General features: G+C 42.1%; 1 protein-coding gene across 3 annotated transcripts in view; it reads left to right on the top strand.

Annotated features, from left to right (window-relative positions):
- The window catches only part of UNC5C (unc-5 netrin receptor C), a 537,583-nt gene that overhangs the window by 453,376 nt on the left and 60,108 nt on the right, over positions 1–24,099 (top strand). For 2 of the 3 annotated variants that reach the window (XM_063917546.1, XM_063917539.1), the window contains 2 exons: positions 7,675–7,740; positions 23,775–23,966. In XM_063917546.1, coding sequence (XP_063773616.1) covers positions 7,675–7,740; positions 23,775–23,966 — 258 coding nt within the window. The remainder of the gene's footprint in view (positions 1–7,674; positions 7,741–23,774; positions 23,967–24,099) is intronic. The other variant, XM_063917553.1, reaches the window with a different exon arrangement.

The raw sequence follows: 24,099 nt of genomic DNA, 5'->3' as shown, positions 1-24,099 counted from the left end.
AGTGGAAATATTTAGCATTTAAGGTGCTTACACATGGTGAGATTTTGGCTATCTTCGATTTTGGCTATGCGATATTGACTATGTGTTCTTGCGATATTGGCTATGTGCAATTTTGGTTATGGCCGATATTGACTATACTTTAGTACTAGATAGTCAAAATTGACTTGCCTGCACTGTCTATTTAACCTTGCGATACCGACCCCGCGGGTCCACGCATCGGTATCGCACAGTGCGATATGTGCTAACTCTCCCTGTGATTTTGACTATATAGTCAAAATCGAAGGGTAACATTGCACCGTTCGTACACAGCTCAACTGGTACATTTCAGGCAGACAGTACCAAAACAAGCAACCAAGTGCTGCCCCCCCAACAAGTGCCCCCCCTAGGCATGTGCCTCACGTGCCTAATGGGAAATCCACCACTGTGTAGCATCTCGTATACAGATTCAAAGACTCAGTCGCACACAGATATACAAGTGTTGCATATCAAATTAATCAGCACTCTGATGCACTCTAGTCGATAACTTTGCGAGTAAGATGCATTTTCAGCAAAACAGAATGCTAAAAAAGATGTCTGATGGTAGCAGAGTCTCACAGGACCTGAGAGGGTGTTTGGCACAACTGCAGCAATGATGTATGTTTTGCATGGTAACTCATAGCTTGTGTCATATGAAAGATGTACTCTTGGTTGTCATTAGTTTCTGTCAGACTGAGAGGCAGTATAGTTTTCTCATTTACTATTACAGGTTGAGTATCCCATATCCAAATATTCCGAAATACGGAATATTCCGAAATACGGACTCTTTTTTAGTGAGAGTGAGATAGTGAAACCTTTGTTTTCTGATGACTCAATGTACACAACTTTGTTTAATACACAAAGTTATTAAAAATATTGTATTAAATGACCTTCAGGCTGTGTGTATAAGGTATATATGAAACATAAATGAATTGTGTGAATATACACACACTTTGTTTAATGCACAAAGTTATAAAAAATATTGGCTAAAATGAACATCAGGCTGTGTGTATAAGGTGTATAAGGGCAGTACGGATGGTGTAATGGTTAGCATTACTGCCTCACAGCAATGAGGTCATGGGTTCGGTTCCCACCATGGTCCTAACTGTGTGGAGTTTGTATATTCTCCCCGTACTTGCGTGGGTTTCCTCCGGGTACTCCGGTTTCCTCCCACATTCCAAAAATATACTGGTAGGTTAATTGGCTTCCAACAAAATTAACCCTAGCGTGAATGTGTGTACATATGGTAGGGAATATAGATTGTAAGCTCCGCTGGGGCAGGGACTGATGTGAATGGCCAAATATTCTCTGTAAAGCGCTGCGGAATATGTGTGCGCTATATAAATAACTGGTAATAAATAATAAATAAATAAATATGTAACATAAATGCATTATGTGCTTAGATTTAGGTCCCATCGCCATGATATCTCATTATGGTATGCAATTATTCCAAAATACGGAAAAATCCGATATCCAAAATACCTCTGGTCCCAAGCATTTTGGATAAGAGATACTCAACCTGTATTGTATATAAGCTATTTGGGGCACATAAATAGCATAGTGCATGCATATATGTATTTTTGTGATTTTACGAATGCATTTCTAGTAGACCGGTATACTACATATACCGTGTGTTAAGAATAGGCATTAAGATGGAATCCTATTACCTGTAGCTTAGTGCAAGCTGACAGTACAGTACTGCATGTCTCTAACTTTGTTATGACTGGAAGACCAGTTGCCACAGCTATATATAATGAACATGAGACAACTACTGTAACATTTTAGTTTATAATGTTCCTGGTAGTTATGGAATTGACAACCTTTCCATTCTTGTATGAATCTGATAAAAGGTGCACAACGGAATAATTATTATTCTCAATATTCTAATGTCATGATGATCTTGACCCTTTTTTGTTCATATATATGAATAGGGCACTTTACTGTCTTAAATTTCATGTAATTATGGTGTGTGGATTAATTATGGATGTGCACATAGTATATACTGCTTTGATGATTAAACATATATTTTTACAACCACAGTAAAGATACTGACAAATTTAATAAGAGAATAATCATGGTTAGCCTTAAGGCAAAATGAATGGATATATCTGCTATGATTGTCAAGTAATGAGCAGTAAGTCTTTGCATAAAACATCATGTTAATATTCTAAAATTGATTTCGACTGGACCTTGAGATCAAACTGAAAACTAGATGTTTATCTCTTTGCACATGCCTATAGGGCATATTTACCTATTCTTCCCTACTTTTGATAAAGTATTTCAGGGAGATTGTGGAAACAACACTTACGAGCACAACGTTAAAGTGGACGAAAATTGCCCGAGAGGAGTGTTATGAAATTAACTTACATCCAAATGTAAACAAGCCCCTAAGTAGTAATAGTTTGGCATACATACTTTCAAATGGCCATGGTAACATTATTTGAAAATGCATGTAGCCAAATGAATCTATGTGCCATATAACCAGCCAAGCAAATTATTCCATTTGAATGTTTATAACTTTGAATTATTTTTTCCTCAAATATATAACGGCTACATAAAGGGGGCAAGATGCAGTCAGGGAGTTTGTTATGATCTTCAGGGAGTCAGGGAGATTGCTAATATTTCAGGGAGTCCGCCTGACTTTCACAGAGAGTTGGCAGTATGTATTTATCTCATTTTGCATTTTAAATGCCATTGTGACAGACCTTGAAACCTTGAAAGAAAGCTCTGACCTGGGTTCCACAATAGTGAAAGTCTTCCATTGCTGGGTCACACTCTGTACATGTCCAGCAAGGCAGAGCAGAATGTGGAGATGAAGCATGCAACCTGTGTTGAATAGGACACAGACTGAATGCAGAAAGAGCATAAATGTTTACTTTATGATAGAAAATAAAACAGAAAAAAATGACAAGCACCCAAGGATCTCTGATTGGTGAGCTTCTTCTGTAGCCCAATTAGCTGAGCTGTGTGGATGTTCAGTGCTTCAGCTGATTGGGTTACAGCAGCAGCTCACCGATCCCTGTCTGCAAGTAAGATTTATTTTCTAGTATAACCAGTTCTTTTCTTTCTGCATGCAGTCTGTGTTCTATCCGACAATGGCTCATCACAGAAGCTGGCTCCGGGCTCTGCTCTGCCTGTTAGATGTCAGGAACAGCAGAGCAGGAGTACAGGAAATGGACCAAAGCCTCTTCTAACACTATCTGAAGATGATATTATTTTTAGAAGCGCTTGGTCTGATAAGATCTATGGGCTTATTCATCATTGGGGGTACGATGTACCTGATAAGTATCCAACTTGCCATAAGTTGCAGCAGTGAATGCCTAATCACTGGAGCAATTTGTCATTGCTGCGATGCAGGGACAGCTGTTTTGATAAGCAGCTGTATCCACGATCAGTAACACTGATATGAAGTAGCAGTGATACTTATCGGTGATGGATCTGCCTGTGTGCATGCATGCCCAGAAGTCACGCATGTGCATGGCCACTGTAAACTCACTGTGGAGGGTGGTGGAGGGATCCATAGGGAGGAGCAGGGCTCCAGGAATCAGCACAATCTGAAGATTGCGTTGATTCTTGCAAGAAAACTCTAACAATTTTTGGAGTTTGCTGAATATTAGGTAGCCCCCCAAAAACATGTGTAACAGGGCCATTAGTTGTGATGAACAAGCCTCTGGACCAAGGGCTTAACTACCGTAGGTGCAGGGAGTGCAGCTGCGATGGAGCACAGAGCAGATAGGGGCCCACCTTCCCTGTCAAAGTTACATGTGTTATATACATTTTTTGTCACTGGATGGTACGTAGGAGTCCTTTCAAACTTTTTCCTTGGGGCTGCAATATATCTAGGTATGCGCCTTGACTTGCTCATTGTAGTGTAGTATAAAATGAACTGGAGGGCATTTTAATGTTACTTAATATGAACCGGGGCACTGTAATGAGGTACAATATGAACGGGGAGCACTATATATCATAATGTGAATTGGGGGTACTGTGCGGCATAATGTGTACTGGTAATTCTGAAATGTGACACAGGGTGAACTAAAGTACTACTGCGATCCATAAAAGAAACTAGGGCACTACTATGGGACATAACATTAAATAAGGCTCTACTATGGTTTAGAAAATTAACTAGGGCACTATTATAGGGCATAAAATTAACAACTGCTGCAAAGATGTGTCTCTCTAGAAGCATTGGGACGGGGGCCCCGTCAAAATGTTGCTATGGGGCCCACAAAGATCTGGCTACGCTTCTGCTCTGGATAATTGACGTTTGCTAAATCTAGGTCACATTTCCCATGAGCAGAATGGGAGTGCGAGATGATGGAAACTTTAGGGCATGCCCGAGATGGTGATGAAATCTCCACCAAAATCTCTGTGATAAATTTATTGGAAAACTGAAATAATGTGAAAAGGGTGTGAAAATATCTATTTATTTACATTATTGTAGTAGAAAAACAATTTGATAAATATGCCCCTAAACCTCAGTGACCACAGTTATCTAAAATGTAAGCACTTAACGCTCATTTTAAACATTAGCAAACATGCTTTCATGCTTAAGGTACACAATTATAAGGCAAGGGATACCTGTACGCACAGTCCCTGACAAGCTTCTGCTTCACATCAAGTTCGAGGTTGCCTGCAGTGTTTAGAAACATTAACACTCAGTAAAATACAATGGAGCTATGTGAAAACCTTTATTAGGTGAACAGTGGACTATCCTGTGGGGAAGCTTATACCCCTTTCACATCTCCAATGCTGGATCCCACTCGGGAATTGGAAACGGGTCCTTACCAGGTGGGATCCGGCATTGGAGACTCTGCGCTGGCAATATTCCGGGTCGGTTGCCATAGCGGCGGGGGGTGGAGGCGGCGCTGGGAGATGAGCTCATCTCCATGCAGCCTCTTCCTATGTTGTGAATGGGTACCGGATCGCATTGACCCGACAGCCCATTCACGCTGCGCCTGTCCCGGTATTCAACCTCGGAAAAACTCTTCTTATTACCCGGGTTGAATTACCGGGTCAGGTGACCCAGGAATTCTCCAAGTCCCTTTCACATCGCACACTGACCCATGTCGACCCGGCAATATGCCGGGTCGATAACGGGTTATTTTTGCGATGTGAAGCGAGTATTAGTGATCCATTGATGAATATGCTTCTAGCTCTCAGTTATAGCAAGAACAAAGCACCTTTGTATACCAGTTCTTATACAATATTAACATAGGACCAGAGGCGGATTGTCAGGGTCTACAGGGAAGATTCCCAGTGCGCCGATGCACTCACGGGGCCTGTTTTGTTTGAGGACATGTGGTCCTATTTATAGACATAATGAATAAGATGCCAAACAATTTGCATTTCTGAAAATGACTTTGCCACTTAGCCTGTGATTGCAGATGATCTAGTGTATGCTCTGTCTAAGATTGAGTGAATAGTGATTGGGAATCAGGATACGGTTGGTGTAATAAACAAGAAAATATATCTTTCTAAAGAATTATATAGTTTCCTAAATTCTGAAGGTGTATCTTATAATGTGCTCATAACATTTAATTTTATTTACTTTTAACTTCCCCCTTGATGCTGGACATGCCCACTATCTGGAAAGTCTTGGGGGGAGGGTGCTGCTGCCATGGCCCATGGCTAGACCTTACACCTCTGGTGCTGCCCAAGTGGGGCCACAAGTACAAATTTTTCCAGGGCCGCTTTTTGTTCCCAATCCGCCCCTGCATAGGACTAAAATAGAGATACTTTATTAGGTAGACCGACCATTGTGTTTACAAAATAGGAACATGATTCATTGTATTTTAATGTTTAGCCTATTGATATTCCAATTAAATCCCAAAGGGTAAGATATACATTACTTTATGACCATATTGTTATTAGTTTAGATAACCTGCTGTCAAAATAACATGGGCACCAATATCTGTAACTATATACCGATGAATAGGGAACAGAGACAGGTGTGTGTGTAAGCTACACCCCAGTGAGATCTGTTGAAACAAAACTGCAAACATAACAAATATGATTGATATGGCTGTGCCTCAGATATAGGTAAAATGTCATTCAGGTAACTGCTTAGGTTTGTCCTCTGTGACATAGACTACAGATTGATGACCAACCCATCATTTCTGACTTTTTCACCATTGGGTTTTTTGCAAACCATCCATGTGATCCGTCTGTACTGAATCATCCTGTGGTGAAAAACACATAAATTGCAACTCTTTATTTCCTCTCTTATTTTTCATGACTTGCTCGAGTCTCACTGGCTCAAGTAGATACAATTACCTGTCTTTCATCTTCGTTTCTACAGATGAAATGACTGTACAATTTGCTATAGACCATTGTCAACCCCTGCATATGCCCTGCTGCCTCACATCATTGGCCTTTGGTACTAGAGATAATTCAACATTTTCCCATTGGATAAGGATAAAAGATCCATCAGTGATACAGAGATAAAAAGGCCTTTGTAAAGATTATACTTTTCTATTTTAGTAATGCGTTTCATGATCTACAAATCTCCAAAGTTACTTTTAGCTTCATTGGAGAAAAATTAGGCAGAGACATCTTGTCACACTGCACATCAATATAAGAAGGTTCCCCTATCCTAGATAATGCAGGGGAATTGTATGCTTAATGATTAGTTAACCTTTGTTTGCTTCTTAATTGTGTTGAATGGGTTTTGTCAAAATTCCTGGTCAAAATATTCATATGAAATCAGTCATATTCCAGGGATCATTCTCAAAGCATCTACTACTTCTAACAGCTTGGAATAAATAACAGTGCCGAAGACAAACCAGCCATTTTGTCATGTACATTTGTATTTCATTAAGCACAATCTCTGCTGATCCAATCTGTAATCTAGTGTTCAGGTTTATCTAGAACCACCATAGGTATGAAAGCTTGCTTTATCTTTATTATCTGCTGGTGGACCAGGCTTAATAAAGGCAAGCAGAAAATAGCAGACCCATTGTCATCTAAAGAGTTAATGTTCGTTCACAGTATATGCAAGAATGTGTTCAGGTAACTGAAAATGTCCCAGATTTAGTTCAACATGGAGCGAGATAAAGTGGAGAGAGATGAAGTACCAACCAATCAGCTCTTAACTGTCATTTGTGAACAGAGCCCGGAAAAAGGCAGGGAAAAACTGATTGGTTGGTACTTTAGCTCTCTCCACTTTATCTCTTTCCAAGCTTTGAGAAATCTCCCCCATAGGTTTGATATAGAGAGACACGTAATACCAGTCACATAATTCTATCTCTTTCAGTAATAACCAAAAACTCTACTAAACAGCAAATCAACACTTTTTACAATCTAAGCACATGGCAAATATAAAGTGAAGGGATTTTCCATATGCAAATGACTTTTGATGCCTGAAATAAAATTGATCCATTAGCGTTTATGTTCAACAGAAGTAAGAATTTAAGCTTTCCACAGTTAGTGAGTTGAGACAAAATTTGGCACTGAAATCCCGTCTGCTCGGTAATAATTGCAGGGAAAGCTGTCAAGCAGACAAAAGACCCACATTTACAAACCCTCAACACTGTTTGCCTTTTAATTAAACCACTTTTATTTCCATGATTATTTTCATTATTTTTACATTTGTTCATTTCATTCATATGGTTTTTGTTTCCTTTTTCTTTCTTTTTTTCTGTTTCTTTTTTTTTTAAGGCCCGATTTTCCCTCTTTCACCCAGAACCAATGAGCAGAAAACACAGAAAGAATATGGATATCCTTGTAAGTTTTTGTTTTATTTGTTTTTGTTTTATATTCTTGTTATTAATTGTTGTAAATCTCTGTTTAGAATCTTTTCTTAACTAAAGTAAAATGTTAGTAAACGTGTCTGCATCTTAATTATTATTCAGGGAATTCATCACAATGTGCATGAACAAGCTCTGTCATTTCATATTTCCCATCACTATAATATATTTATTAGTGAAAAATATTATTCTTCAGCATTTTCTACTTATAAGGAAAAAAAATGAGTTAAAGAAAATCAGGCAAGTAGATATTATTTTCAATAAATGGTACATAATTTTATATTGGGAAAGGTATCTAATCCTAGAAAATAGGAAGAACTGTGTAATGGGATTTGTACCATTTGAAGGGGTAAACACAGTGTCCCTTTGATGTGGACAGTTCCAAGGAATAGAAAAGTATTAAAAAAATTTTTTATTTATATAGCGCCACCATTTTGTGCAGTGGTGTGCAGAGAATATTTGTCATTTAAATCAGTCCCTGCCCCATTGCGCGAGGACTTAAATTGTGATCGCATGCGATCACAGTCTAAGTGCCGGCGGGGGTGGCATTGCAACATTTTGTGGGCATCTGCGTTGTGCGGGCAGGCATTCTGGACAACGGAGGTGTGTCCGGACCATTTGCGGGGCAGTTGCTGTGACCTAAAACATGGCGGCCCGGCGACAGCCTTCGCAGCTAGGCTGTCCAGGCAGGGTGCTACCCTAAATATGCAAGCACTTCGCTGTTTAGCGAAGCGCTTGCAATTTAGCGGGGAGAAGGACCTGGAATGAAGGGCGGCCTTGCCCTGTGCTGGATGACCCCCCGCATGCTAATGGAAGGAGTTGTAGTTTGGCAAATGTTCGCAAAACTAAAACTCATGCTGAATCAGGGCCGCAGTCCTCAAGGCACCCCAACAATCCAGGTTTTAAGGCTATCAGTAATTAGGCACATGTGACTTAGGGGGACATTTACTAAGCAGTGATAAAAGCGAGGAAGTGAGCCAGTGGAGAAGTTGCCCTATCAACCAATCAGCAGCACTGTATCATTTTATAGTATGCAAATTATAGATGTTACTTCAGTGCTGATTGGTTGCTATGGGCAACTTCTCCACTGGCTCACTTCTCCACTCTTATCACTGCTTAGTAAATGTCCCCCTTAATTAGTACCAAAGTCAGTTTGATTATACTATCAATGCTCTAGCAGGAATTTTCCTAAAACCTGGCATGTTAGGTTACCTTAAGGGCTGTGTTTGGGAACCACTGGTCTAACATACAAGTGTGTACACAAACACACTGCGGTAGATTTGCAGCCAATTAACCTACTGTACCAGTTAATTATTGGAGTGTAGAAAGAAACCAGAGCATCCAGAGGAAACCAATACAAACATGGCGAGTACACACAAACTTAACACCAAGAGATTATTGGTTTTGAATTGAATTCATGACCCCACTGCTGCGAGGATAGCTTCTGTGCCCACCATGCTGCCAGGGCATGCACCATGAAATGTTCTGTGGTAGCAATTGAATGCATTTACATAAATAAGGAATCAGTGTAGCTTTACATTTCTGAATGTCCCTATGCGCTGATGTTCCTAAGGGGCACATTTATTTTTTATTGGGTTTGAGACCAGATAACTATTATTTCTTATCGCCACTTACACATACTGTACTGTACAGGGACAAGGGCCCAGATCCCAGATATGTAAAAGGGACAGGGGCTGCATGGGGTGTATTACGGCTGACCGGCGGTCAGGACACTCTGCTCTCACCTGCATGATCAGCAGATTGTGTATGCTCAGTAGCTAGGTGGGCCGCACACCATGCAGCGGGTGGTATTCATGTGACCACCGGTCAGCTGCCCGACAGTCACATGACCTCCTCTACCAGCCCGACGGCTCACTATCTTGATGGTCGGCATGCCGACCAACAGGGACTATTTCCACTCGTGGGTGTCCACGACACCCATAGAGTGGGAATAGAACCTGTGGCGACCGCAGGTCGCCACGCGGCGGGCTCGGTGGCGACCGCAGGTCGCCACGGGTTCTATTCCCACTCTATGGGTGTCGTGGACACCCACGAGTGGAAATAGTCCCTGTTGGTCGGCATGCCGACCATCAAGATAGTGAGCCGTCGGGCTGGTAGAGGAGGTCATGTGACTGTCGGGCAGCTGACCGGCGGTCACATGAATACCACCCGCTGCATGGTGTGCGGCCCACCTAGCTACTGAGCATACACAATCTGCTGATCATGCAGGTGAGAGCAGAGTGTCGGGTAAGGATCCTATAGATCCTTCTCCAGGTATCTTATGCTGAGGCATTCGTTACCGAGGCCAAGCTCAGGAGTGCTTTGCATATCTCTGATGCTTCCTGAAGTCCCCCATAGATACATCCTGGGATACCTGGGATACTTAATATTTGTGGATACCCCGAAAACAGACAGGTCATTTGTAGTGATGAGCGGGTTCGGTTCCTCGGAATCCGAACCCGCCCGAACTTCACCTTTTTTTTACACGGGTCCGAGCGACTCGGATCCTCCCGCCTTGCTCGGTTAACCCGAGCGCGCCCGAACGTCATCATCCCGCTGTCGGATTCTCGCGAGACTCGGATTCTATATAAGGAGCCGCGCATCGCCGCCATTTTTCACACGTGCATTGAGATTGATAGGGAGAGGACGTGGCTGGCGTCCTCTCCGTTGTATTAGAAAAAAAAAAAAACTGAGTGACTTAGTTTTAATTGTGGGGTGGATTGGGGACGGGGAGCAGCTGTTAGGGAGTACAGTGCAGGGTTTTGAGTTTAATCCGTTGTTTCTCTGCCTGAAAAAAAACGCTCCACCATATCTGTGCTCACTCAGTGTGCTGCACTGCTGCATGATATATCTGTGCTGAGTGCACTGCTCACACTGCCTAATTGTGGGGACTGGGGAGCAGTTATAGCAGGAGTACAGTGCACAGTTTTGCTGACAGTGACCACCAGTCCAGTATACGTTTGTCTGCCTGAAAAACACTGTGGTGTTTTTTTTTTCTTTCTTCATGCTAGTTTGTTTAGCAGTCTGCTGACAGTGTCCACCAGGTCCGTTATACAGTATATTATATATATATAATTAAGCACTAAGCAGCAGTACGGTAGGCCACGGCTGTACCTACCTCTGTGTCGTCAGTGCACTCGTCGTCCATAAGTATAAGTAATACTACACTATCCATCCATCTACATTGTATACCTGTGGTGTTTTTTTTTTTCTTTCTTCATAGTCATACTAGTTTGTTTAGCAGTCTGCTGACAGTGTCCACCAGGTCCGTTATACAGTATAAATATCATATATATAAGCACTAAGCAGCAGTACGGTAGGCCACGGCTGTACCTACCTCTGTGTCGTCACTCGTCATCCATAAGTATAAGTAATACTATACTATCCATCCATCTACATTGTATACCTATGGTGTTTTTTTTTTCTTTCTTCATACTAGTTTAGCAGTCTGCTGACACTGTCCACCAGGTCCGTTATACAGTATAATATCATATATATAAGCACTAAGCAGCAGTACGGTAGGCCACGGCTGTACCTACCTCTGTGTCGTCACTCGTCGTCCATAAGTATAAGTAATACTATACTATCCATCCATCTACATTGTATACCTGTGGTGTTTTTTCTTTCTTTCTTCATACTAGTTTAGCAGTCTGCTGACACTGTCCACCAGGTCCGTTATACAGTATAATATCATATATATAAGCACTAAGCAGCAGTACGGTAGGCCACGGCTGTACCTACCTCTGTGTCGTCACTCGTCGTCCATAAGTATAAGTAATACTATACTATCCATCCATCTACATTGTATACCTGTGGTGTTTTTTTTTTCTTTCTTCATACTAGTTTAGCAGTCTGCTGACAGTGTCCACCAGGTCCGTTATACAGTATAAATATCATATATATAAGCACTAAGCAGCAGTACGGTAGGCCACGGCTGTACCTACCTCTGTGTCGTCACTCGTCGTCCATAAGTATAAGTAATACTATACTATCCATCCATCTACATTGTATACCTGTGGTGTTTTTTTTTTTCTTTCTTCATACTAGTTTAGCAGTCTGCTGACACTGTCCACCAGGTCCGTTATATAGTATATCATATATATAAGCACTAAGCAGCAGTACGGTAGGCCACGGCTGTACCTACCTCTGTGTCGTCACTCGTCGTCCATAAGTATAAGTAATACTATACTATCCATCCATCTACATTGTATACCTGTGGTGTTTTTTTTTTTTTTCTTTCTTCATACTAGTTTGTTTAGCAGTCTGCTGACAGTGTCCACCAGGTCCGTTATACAGTATATCATATATATAAGCACTAAGCAGCAGTACGGTAGGCCACGGCTGTACCTACCTCTGTGTCGTCAGTCGTCGTCCATAAGTATAAGTAATACTATACTATCCATCCATCTACATTGTATACCTGTGGTGGCTTTTAGTTGTGCGCAAAATATGGAGAACAAAAATGTGGAGGTTAAAAAAATAGGGAAAGATCAAGATCCACTTCCACCTCGTGCTGAAGCTGCTGCCACTAGTCATGGCCGAGACGATGAAATGCCATCAACGTCGTCTGCCAAGGCCGATGCCCAATGTCATAGTACAGAGCATGTAAAATCCAAAACACAAAAGATCAGTAAAAAAATGACCCAAAAATCAAAATTAAAAGAGTCTGAGGAGAAGCGTAAACTTGCCAATATGCCATTTACGACCACGGAGTGGCAAGGAACGGCTGAGGCCCTGGCCTATGTTCATGGCTAGTGGTTCAGCTTCACATGAGGATGGAAGCACTCATCCTCTCGCTAGAAAAAAAGAAAAGACTTGCGGCAAAAGCACAGCAAAGAACTGTGCGTTCTTCGAAATCACAAATCCCAAAGGAGAGTCCAATTGTGTCGGTTGCGATGCTTGACCTTCCCAACACTGGACGGGAAGAGCTTGCGCCTTCCACCATTTGCACGCCCCCTGCAAGTGTTGAAAGGAGCACCCGCAGTCCAGTTCCTCATAGTGAAATTGAAGATGTCAGTGTTGAAGTACACCAGGATGAGGATATGGGTGTTGCTTGGGCTGGGGAGGAAATTGACAAGGAGGATTCTGATGGTGAGGTGGTTTGTTTAAGTCAGGCACCCGGGGAGACACCTGTTGTCCGTGGGAGGAATATGGCCATTGACATGCCTGGTGAAAATACCAAAAAAATCAGCTCTTCAGTGTGGAAGTATTTCAACAGAAATGCGGACAACAGGTGTCAAGCCGTGTGTTGCCTTTGTCAAGCTGTAATAAGTAGGGGTAAGGACGTTAACCACCTCGGAACATCCTCCCTTATACGTCACCTGCAGCGCATTCATAATAAGTCAGTGACAAGTTCAAAAACTTTGGGCGACAGCGGAAGCAGTCCACTGACCAGTAAATCCCTTCCTCTTGTAACCAAGCTCGCGCAAACCACACCACCAACTCCCTCAGTGTCAATTTCCTCCTTACCCAGGAAAGCCAATAGTCCTGCAGGCCATGTCACTGGCAAGTCTGACGAGTCCTCTCCTGCCTGGGATTCCTCCGATGCATCCTTGAGTGTAATGCCTACTGCTGCTGGCGCTGCTGTTGTTGCTGCTGGGAGTCGATCGTCATCCCAGAGGGGAAGTCGGAAGACCACTTGTACTACTTCCAGTAAGCAATTGACTGTCCAACAGTCCTTTGCGAGGAAGATGAAATATCACAGCAGTCATCCTGCTGCAAAGCGGATAACTGAGGCCTTGACAACTATGTTGGTGCTAGACGTGCGTCCGGTATCCGCCGTTAGTTCACAGGGAACTAGACAATTTATTGAGGCAGTGTGCCCCCGTTACCAAATACCATCTAGGTTCCACTTCTCTAGGCAGGCGATACCGAGAATGTACACGGACGTCAGAAAAAGACTCACCAGTGTCCTAAAAAATGCAGTTGTACCCAATGTCCACTTAACCACGGACATGTGGACAAGTGGAGCAGGGCAGACTCAGGACTACATGACTGTGAAAGCCCACTGGGTAGATGTATTGCCTCCCGCTGCAAGAACAGCAGCGGCGGCACCAGTAGCAGGATCTCGCAAACGCCAACTCGTTCCTAGGCAGGCTACGCTTTGTATCACCGCTTTCCAGAATACGCACACAGCTGAAAACCTCTTACGGCAACTGAGGAAGATCATCGCAGAATGGCTTACCCCAATTGGACTCTCCTGGGGATTTGTGACATCGGACAACGCCAGCAATATTGTGCGCGCATTACATCTGGGTAAATTCCAGCACGTCCCATGTTTTGCACATACCTTGAATTTGGTGGTGCAGAATTATTTAAAAAACGACAGGGGCGTGCAAGAGATGCTGTCGGTGGCCAGAAGAATTGCGGGCCACTTTCGGCGTGCAGGCACCGCGTACAGAAGACTGGAGCACCACCAAAAAAAACTGAACCTGCCCTGCCATCATCTGAAGCAAGAGGTGGTAACGAGGTGGAATTCAACCCTCTATATGCTTCAGAGGATGGAGGAGCAGCAAAAGGCCATTCAAGCCTATACATCTGGCCACGATATAGGCAAAGGAGGTGGAATGCACCTGTCTCAAGCGCAGTGGAGAATGATTTCAACGTTGTGCAAGGTTCTGCTGCCCTTTGAACTTGCCACACGTGAAGTCAGTTCAGACACTGCCAGCCTGAGTCAGGTCATTCCCCTCATCAGGCTTTTGCAGAAGAAGCTGAAGGCATTGAAGGAGGAGCTAAAACAGAGCGATTCCGCTAGGCATGTGGGACTTGTGGATGGAGCCCTTCATTCGCTTAACCAGGATTCACGTGTGGTCAATCTGTTGAAATCAGAGCACTACATTTTGGCCACCGTGCTCGATCCTAGATTTAAAACCTACGTTGGATCTCTCTTTCCGGCAGACACAAGTCTGCAGGGGTTCAAAGAACTGCTGGTGAGAAAATTGTCAAGTCAAGCGGAACGCGACCTGTCAACATCTCCTCCTTCACATTCTCCCACAACTGGGGGTGCGAGGAAAAGGCTACGAATTCCGAGCCCACCCACTGGCGGTGATGCAGGGCAGTCTGGAGCGACTGCTGATGCTGACATCTGGTCCAGACTGAAGGACCTGCCAACGATTACTGACATGTCGTCTACTGTCACTGCATATGATTCTCTCACCATTGAAAGAATGGTGGAGGATTATATGAGTGACCGCATCCAAGTAGGCACGTCAGACAGTCCGTACGTATACTGGCAGGGAAAAGAGGCAATTTGGAGGCCCTTGCACAAACTGGCTTTATTCTACCTAAGTTGCCCTCCCTCCAGTGTGTACTCCGAAAGAGTGTTTAGTGCCGCCGCTCACCTTGTCAGCAATCGGCGTACGAGGTTACTTCCAGAAAATGTGGAGAAGATAATGTTCATTAAAATGAATTATAATCAATTACTCCATGGAGACATTCACCAGCAGCAATTGCCTCCAGAAAGTACACGGGAATCTGAGATGGTGGATTCCAGTGGGGACGAATTAATAATCTGTGAGGAGGGGGATGTACACAGTGAAAGGGGTGATGAATCGGACGATGATGATGAGGTGGACATCTTGCCTCTGTAGAGCCAGTTTGTGCAAGGAGAGATTGATTGCTTCTTTTTTGGTGGGGGCCCAAACCAACCAGTCATTTCAGTCACAGTCGTGTGGCAGACCCTGTCGCTAAAATGATGGGTTGGTTAAAGTGTGCATGTCCTGTTTATCCAACATAAGGGTGGGTGGGAGGGCCCAAGGACAATTCCATCTTGCACCTCTTTTTTCTTTCATTTTTCTTTGCGTCATGTGCTGTTTGGGGAGTATTTTTTAGAAGGGCCATCCTGCCTGACACTGCAGTGCCACTCCTAGATGGGCCAGGTGTTTGTGTCGGCCACTTGGGTCGCTTATCTTACTCACACAGCTACCTCATTGCGCCTCTTTTTTTCTTTGCGTCATGTGCTGTTTGGGGAGTATTTTTTGGAAGGGCCATCCTGCCTGACACTGCAGTGCCACTCCTAGATGGGCCAGGTGTTTGTGTCGGCCACTTGTGTCGCTTAGCTTAGCCATCCAGCGACCCCGGTGCAAATTTTAGGACTAAAAATAATATTGTGAGGTGTGAGGTGTTCAGAATAGACTGAAAATGAGTGGAAATTATGGTTATTGAGGTTAATAATACTATGGGATCAAAATGACCCCCAAATTCTATGATTTAAGCTGTTTTTTAGGGTTTTTTGTAAAAAACACCCGAATCCAAAACAAACCCGAATCCGACAAAAAAAATTCGGTGAGGTTTTGCCAAAAGGCGTTCGAACCCAAAACACGGCCACGGAACCGAACCCAAAACCAAAACACAAAACCCGAAAAATTTCAGGTGCACATCCCTAGGACTCATTTACAAATATTCTTGGGCCACTTAGAGAGCAGATTTATCTGGATAAGTATTTGATGAAATTCAGTAGACAGTGTGCAAACACTCAAAGATGGAACGTTCACAGGGATAAAGAAAGTGGAATACAAATTGAACATGCTATAAACAATCCACAGATATGTGCAGGGCTTGGCTAAAAAGAATTAAAACTAGAGAATTTTCTGTTATATGAAATACATATGTTTTCATAGTCAACGATACATTTATGCACAGCAATTTTGTATAAAAGCCTGCAGCACATTTCCAGTAATTGTAAGATGGCATAACTGGTAATGTGTGTACATAACCCTCTTTATGTTAAAGTCATGGTTTTTTTATATGTTTCAATACATTTGTTGCCACCGTAGTTCTAAATTGTAAAATTTGGTATGTTTACGGCACATACAGCAGACTCTCATACTGTGTTGTTGGTAAACACATAATTTATTGTGTTAAGTACAGAAACAATTTTTTTAAGCTTCAAGCTGTTTGTCATAGGTTTCAACAGATGCGCTAATCATTATCTGTCATATACAATGTTCTTAAAATGTCAGAATAGAAATTTTATATCATGTGAAAAAGAAGAACCATTCCAGGAACAATGGCCACATGCTGATTAATTTCTAACTTCTTAGCAATTAGTATGTTTATAATTATTCTGTATGCCTAACACTGCTATTTCCAGGGCTGTATCGAGGTGTTATGAGACTGGTCCCATCAATAGAGCACAAGGCAGCACAGTCTCTGCTTCAAGGGCACCCTTTCCCTGCTTGCAGGATGTACTTAACACCCATCTTCCTCTTGAGATGTTGTGATGTCACATGCTCCATAGGCAGGAGGTGCCAGCCCAGGGTGCCTCTACGTCCTTTTATGGCACTGGCTGTTACCTTGTTTTTTATTATCCCCTTGCATTTTACTCAGGTTGACAAGGTTGTCGATTATTTTATTGTCTTATATTTATCTCCATCCAATGCTTAGTAAATAGACCCCTATGCTCCAACATGGATTGTTGGGAATGATATGTGTGCAGGTGTTGTTACTTGCAGAGTTAGTTAGATAGATACACACCAGCAGATGACTCAAACTATGACCAGTCCAGATTCTTAAACAGTGATGTTGGTTTATTGAAGTATAACAGGTACAGCCATACTCACTGTTACATGTACACTGGTAATGGATGGAGATTATAGCGTACTAAGGTTTCATACAACTCATCAGTCAGTGAGCATGTACAAATGGGTAGCTATGCAGGGATGCTGGAACAGCTTTATATACAGGTAATCACTGTTGTCTCTCTGGAGCTAAGTGGCAGACGTACATCCACAGGAGTGTAAATTCATACCCGGAATAAGACTTCTCGGAAAGCCCTTTCTTCCTTTATCCATTCCGTGTAGACCATGGTCCCATATTTCCATGGATTTTATTGTGGATCTTCCTCTTACCTCACAGAATACCATCATTTGGGTCATGGTTGATTGGTTTAGCAAGATGGCTCATTTTGTGGCTCTGAAGAAACTGCCCTCTGCTAAATCATTGGCAGAGTTATTTATTCTTCACATATTCAGACTTCATGGCTTGCCATCGGATATTGGCCCTCATTCCGAGTTGATCGCTTACTGCCATTTTTCGCAGCGCAGCGATCATGTTACTACTGCGCATGCATATGCACCGCAATGCGCATGCGCGTCGTACGGGTACAAACAGCATCATTGCTGTGCAATGCTTCTAGTGACGAATCCATTCGCACAACCGATCGCAAGGAGATTGACAAGAAGAGGGCATTTATGAGTGTCAACTGACCGTTTTCTGGGAGTGGTAGGGAAAACGCAGGCGTGTCCAGGCGTTTGCAGGGCGGGTGTCTGACATCAATTCCAGGACCGGACAGGCTGAAGTGATCGCAAGGGCTGAGTAAATCCAGAGCTACTCGGAAACCGCAAAAAACTTTTTCGCCCAGCTCGGCTGCACAAGCGTTCGCACACTTGCAAAGCGAAAATACACTCCCCTAGAGGCAGCGACTATCTGATCGCTGCTCTGCAAAAAATAGCTAGCTAGCGATCAACTCGGAATGAGGGCCATTGTGTCTGATAGAGGGTCCCAATTCATTGTTGCATTTTGGAGATCATTCTGTTCCAGTCTGGGAATGCATGTGAGCCTTTCTTCAGGATGTCATCCTTAGTCTAATGAGCAAACTGAACGAGTTAACCAATCATTGGAACAGTATTTACGTTGCTTTATTTCCAAGTGCCATTACAATTCGTCTGAAGTTTTGCCCATGGCGGAATTTGCATATAATAATTAATGTTATTCTGCTTCTAAAGTTTCACCTTTCTTCTTCTTTGTTTGTCATCCCAAGGCTAATGCTTGTGATCTGGTTCAGGATATCCCTGCCTCTTCCAGGGTGGTGACTAAATTGAGGAAGATTTAAGGTTTTGTTGTCAACACAGAATATCAGATTGCGACAACCATAGCAGAAATTTGACCCAAAGGTCGCATGAACCTGGTGGCCTTTTCGTTTGCAGTTATCAAGGTCTTTTAAAATCAACAATGTTTTTCCACTGTTTTTTCCTTAAGCCACTTCTAGTTTTAGTGTGGGTCATCTCCAGAAGCCACCACCAGTGTTGGTGCAAAATCAATTTGAATTTGTGGTGGAGAAGATCTTAGACTCTATGGTTTGTGGACAACTGAAATTTTAAGTCCAGAAGAAAGATCCTGGGTGTGGGATAAGAATTTGCACACTTCCAGATTGAAGAAGCCTTTCTTTAAAGAATTTCCCTGGAAGCTGGGATCTAAGGGTTCGTTGACTCCTCCACAAGGGGGGAGGTACTGTCATGAGCCACTGCAGCCCGTGACTTCTGTATCATCTAGTTGCCACTAAGCGACCAGACGTGAACTTCGCTTATCGATTGCCACTTCCCTGGTGACCGGGAATGCTTGTACCTCCCCAGCCGTCGGCTCCCTAGTAACCAGGGATGCTGGCGGAGCCTAGTGGCCCATGTTTGCTATTTATTCTGTTTCTCTCTCTCTCTCTCTCTCCCTGCTGGTCATAGTTCAAGATAACTGTGGGAGCCCCTGTCTCTCTGGGATCCAGTTCTTGGGAAATCCTTCTGTCCTCTGTATAGTAGTTTTCTTGCAGCATTCTGTGTCCAGCTCCGGTGAATCTTAGATTCCAGTCCGGTAGCCTGAGTTCTGAACCTTTTGCATATTTTCCTAATCCTGTTTCCGTGTAATTCCCTCTAATTTTTTGGGTCTCTTTTGTTGCTTTAAGTTATATGTTTGTTTGTCGATAGTCCCGTGCACTTCTAACTTTAACCCGTCTTCCCCTCCAATTCATCCTCTGTATTTCTGTAACTTTAGTCTCTCAGTGATTTTTTCATATTTATCTTCTGTCTTCTTATCTCTTGTGTCTTCTCATTGCCGGCATTGATCCAGGTCACTCAGGGTTGAGCTCGTACTACCGCGGCGTAAGTTCTGGCGGCATCCCAGTACTGATAGGCATGTTCATCCTAATGGGAAAAGCGGCTGTTATAGGCGAGAAGACCCTCTGGTGAGTTCTATGAGTCTCAACCCTGGGTGTACACAGGTCACTGCTCAGAAGATCCTCTGTAAGCCCATCCAGTGTGGGAAGAAGAATCTTCAGTTGTAACAGTGTCTCTTTACTGGACCAGGAGCAATGGCATGTTCAGTTCACTTTACCGTTTAAAAAAATGGGTTCTAGGGTATGTTTATGTGGATCTAATGGTGGAAAACCTTTACAAATGAAAGGGCTCATTCCATTATGGAATGTTTGGTTGCACACATTTGCCCATTATGGTATCCTCAACACCTTTACTTTTTCTGCACATCTGAAAAAGTAGTGATGTTGCTGGCCGCTGTGTGCTGTTGTGTAACTGTGCATCATGGCCATTGTGTTTTATTGAATCACCCACTAAGGAATCAGTCCAGGTTAGGAACCTTCCACTTTTTTTTTTTTTATAAGATAATCAACGTTTAACATACAAAAACAGGCAAACAATAAAGATCTACACATCCAACAGTAGCAAACATTGGCATACTTGAGACAAGGGAACAAAATAATAATTTTTAAGAAGTAGAATTGGGGAAGGGGAACATGTGAGAGATGGGTTGGCAGGAGATAGTGGAAAAGATGGATAGGTGGTTATGTGGTTAGGTGGGGGTTTGGGGGGGTAAGGTAAAGAGTGAGTGGGAGGGAAAAGGGTAAGGGGGATGGACGGGAACGAAGCGAGCCAAAAAGTAGTAAAGTATGGTTAAAAGAAGTGAGCCAGTGGTGAAGTTGCCCATGACAACCAATCAGCTGCTCTGTATAATTGTATAGTATGCAAATTATAAATGTTACTTCAATGCTGATTTGTTGCCATGGGCAACTTCTCCACTGGCTCACTTCTCCACTCTTATCACAGCTTCATACATTTACCCCATAGTTCCATGGTGCCTGTGTAGTTGGGAAACTGTTCAGTGCATAAGTAGGAATTACACTGATAACATTAGGGTTGCACTTGAAGCTTCAAGAGTGAGCATCTTCTAATAGTCTGCACTAGCTTGATAGTACATCACACACATGGGTCATAGCTAGTCAATTGAAATGGTGTGATCTGGCAATTCCCAAACAGTGGAGAGGACTCATTGCATTTCCATGTATTAAACCCACACATTCCCCTATAACACAATAGGAGAGCAGAGTGGTTGGAAGTTAACAGTGCGATCAATGGGATGTAAAGAGAAGCTTGATCTTTACTTTCATCCAAAACAATTGAGCTCTACCCTTCTAATTGCTGTGATGTTTTTGTAATTGAGAGCAGTCAGTGTCATTTGGCAGATTCCACTGGTTGTGAAGTTCTGTAATGTGGCACATACTGTAGTAATCTTGTCACCAGATCTTTCCTATCATGCGGGTGGTTATTTAATTAACCCTAGTGTGAATGTGTGTGTGTATATGTGATAGGGAATATAGATTGTAAGCTCCACTGGGGCAAGGACTGATGTGACTGGCTAAACATTCTCTATAAAGCGCTGCGGAATATGTGTGTGCTATATAAATAACTGGTAATAATAAATAATAAATAAAATCAGATCTAAATTTTTTATAAAGATCTGAATTACAATCATTATTGCTTCACCTGTTCATTCAAAATAAATAGCATGAATAAATTAGTAAGCTTCCATAACTGAGTTATGCAAATGAGGATATGTGAAATGAGTCATTTCTCTTCTGTTGCCAATGTTGTGGAAGGGGCACTTTGTCTTTATCTTTCCTCTTGCATGTAATGTGAATGAGTTATATTCTGCTGCTGCTGTTGCATTCAGCAGTCAGTGACATTGCCTACAGTTGGTTCATGCAGTTTTTTTGTTGTTATAGGCTAATTTACATCAGTGTTTGTCAGTATATACTTCTTCTTTCCATCCAGCAATCACCCTGCAGGAGTATCTATCCAAGGGACATAAACTATATTACATGTGATACAATTTACTAAAGATTTTTAAATACTGTACATCAACACATGGATCTAGAATAAGCCAGCTGCCATTTGCACAGAATTAGTTTGATTAAGAATGGCAGCGTATGAGCCCTCATAAAATTCTTCTAGGGATGATCTATAAAACAGATTTAACTGCAGATCAGATGGTTTTCAGCAAGCACTGGCCATCCACTTTTGCTCCCTGTTGCACATTATGTTCATCAATGATACTTGTGTCATACGTTTTGTCCCCAGAAAGTCATTGTTCACACATGTTGTGCGAGCCGTTGTGGACTTAGATATACAGTAGCAGCCAAATTTATGCTGTTCCCATTGTAAGTGACCTGTGAATTAGAAACATGTTGATTATGTAATATGTCTAGAGGCTCCATGACCAAATCTGTACTAGCCCCCAACTAACCTGCCTGTCCCTCCTCCATTAACCAATTAAGCTACAGTATATATAGGTTATGCCTTAAAACTCAAGTAATAAGAATTTCTCATTAACTATAAACTTACTTAAATAAAAAAATAACGACAACTGTATTTTTTGAAAGCTGAGGTCACAGTATTTAACTGCCTAATATTTTTTCCAAAAACTGCTCAGAATTCATCATGGTTTTTTTTATGATTGTGATTAGGTCGAGAGCATGTACTTGAAACTTATCCAACATGATTTAATTTAAGAATTATTTTTTTTAAACACAGTATACTATAAAATAGCTGTATTTATGGTATACTGTGCATGAACTTGAACTTTAAATGCTTTTAAACTATTTAACCATCCCTAATCGGCAGTCCCCTATCAATATTCTTGATTAATATGCGATCACTATAATCAAAAGGACACAAAATGTGAAAAAATATTAATATTCTTATTTTGGGGGGGGGGGGGGGGGGAAACTACACACACAGACAGGCATATTCAATTAGCGCGGCTAATTGCCGCAGATGGACCGATTCAATTCGTGCGGATCACCCTGCTTGTGAATCATTGATGGTGGAATGAACTTCGCTGATTCATGAGCTGTAAGGAAACGTCAGTAAGAAAATGACACAATCAGGGTTCATTCACAATGATTACTCATTGAATCTGCAGTTTACGCAGAATCAGAGGGTTTCCATGCGGTAATCCCTGATTTTAGAAAGGGGAAAAAGGCTATTTAATTGAATATCCATTCCCCATGCTGTGGGGATTTTAGCCATCAATTAGCCGTGGGGTCACCGTGGTACAGTATGTTGCAAATAGTGGCCTATACTTATTAATAAACAGGTCAGAGTAGTGAAATAAGTGCTCCATGCCTAAGATATGATATAACTAAAAGAAAAAAAGCAAGTCATATTTTACTTTCACTGGGGAACACTTACGGAAACTGGGGAACAGGTGATTTCTAAGAAAACAGTGTAACCCACAGCAACCAATCAGATCCTACAGATCTGGAAGTGGAAGCAAACATCACATATATTTCTTTGACATACAACTTTTTACATTAACTGTGGACTAATTTTTAATTTCTATTACAGCATTAAACCTGTAACCTAGTTATTTATTGGTCTATATTCAAATTCATCATTTCTGTGAAATTTAAACCATACTAATTGTAAAATGATGCAGTTTCAACAACCAAATACTCATCAGACAATGGATGTGCAATAGTTCTGTCAGATTACTTGACATGTTTTATTGTCAGGAAGGGTCCACTTAAATTACACATCTATATTAAATGATGATATCATGTGTGACATTCCAACATTATTCTAACAGTAGCTGGCACTCCAGTTTATGGGCGATATGATGATGTTGCCTTCACCCTCCTTCTGCTGAGCTACAAATACAAAAAAGCTGGTGTCATTATGGTCTTAGACAAGTAGCGAGGATGGTGCTACATTATCTCTGCTGACAATACATGCAGGCATCCTTCTGCTGCAGAAGTAGCATTGTGCTAGTATAAACATTACTGGTAAGTGGTAACATGAATAGCACAATAAAAGAGAATAAGTACTCTTGTATCACTGAAACATTCTCTATCATTTAAAACGAGTAATGTCTATGAATTGTTATGTTTTTTGGAAAGTGTAAGTTGCCTTAGAACTACCTCCTGTAACTTCCATTTTGTTGTTCTTCCTCTAGCTGCTCCTAGCTCAGACAATGTAGCCCTGTATGTCGGCATCGTCATAGCTGTGATAGTATGCCTCGCCATCTCAGTCATTGTAGCTTTGTTTGTCTATCGGAAGAACCATCGTGGTTTTGAGTCTGACATTATTGACACTTCTGCTCTGAATGGGGGTTTCCAAGCTGTCAACATTAAAGCCGCGAGACAAGGTGAGTGGTAGTTATTGAGGAAGCTGTCAGATGTAAAGCACTGAGTTCCTGTATTGCTGTGTAATATGAATGTATGTGTTCTCTGTCTACACTACAGTACAGTCATCATGAGTTTGCGGTGCATAATAACAGA

Source organism: Pseudophryne corroboree, chromosome 1, assembly GCF_028390025.1.
Source record: "Pseudophryne corroboree isolate aPseCor3 chromosome 1, aPseCor3.hap2, whole genome shotgun sequence".
Classification (NCBI taxonomy): domain Eukaryota; kingdom Metazoa; phylum Chordata; class Amphibia; order Anura; family Myobatrachidae; genus Pseudophryne; species Pseudophryne corroboree.
The sequence above is the reverse complement of the archived record's forward strand: the minus strand, read 5'-3'. Positions and strand labels throughout refer to the sequence as shown.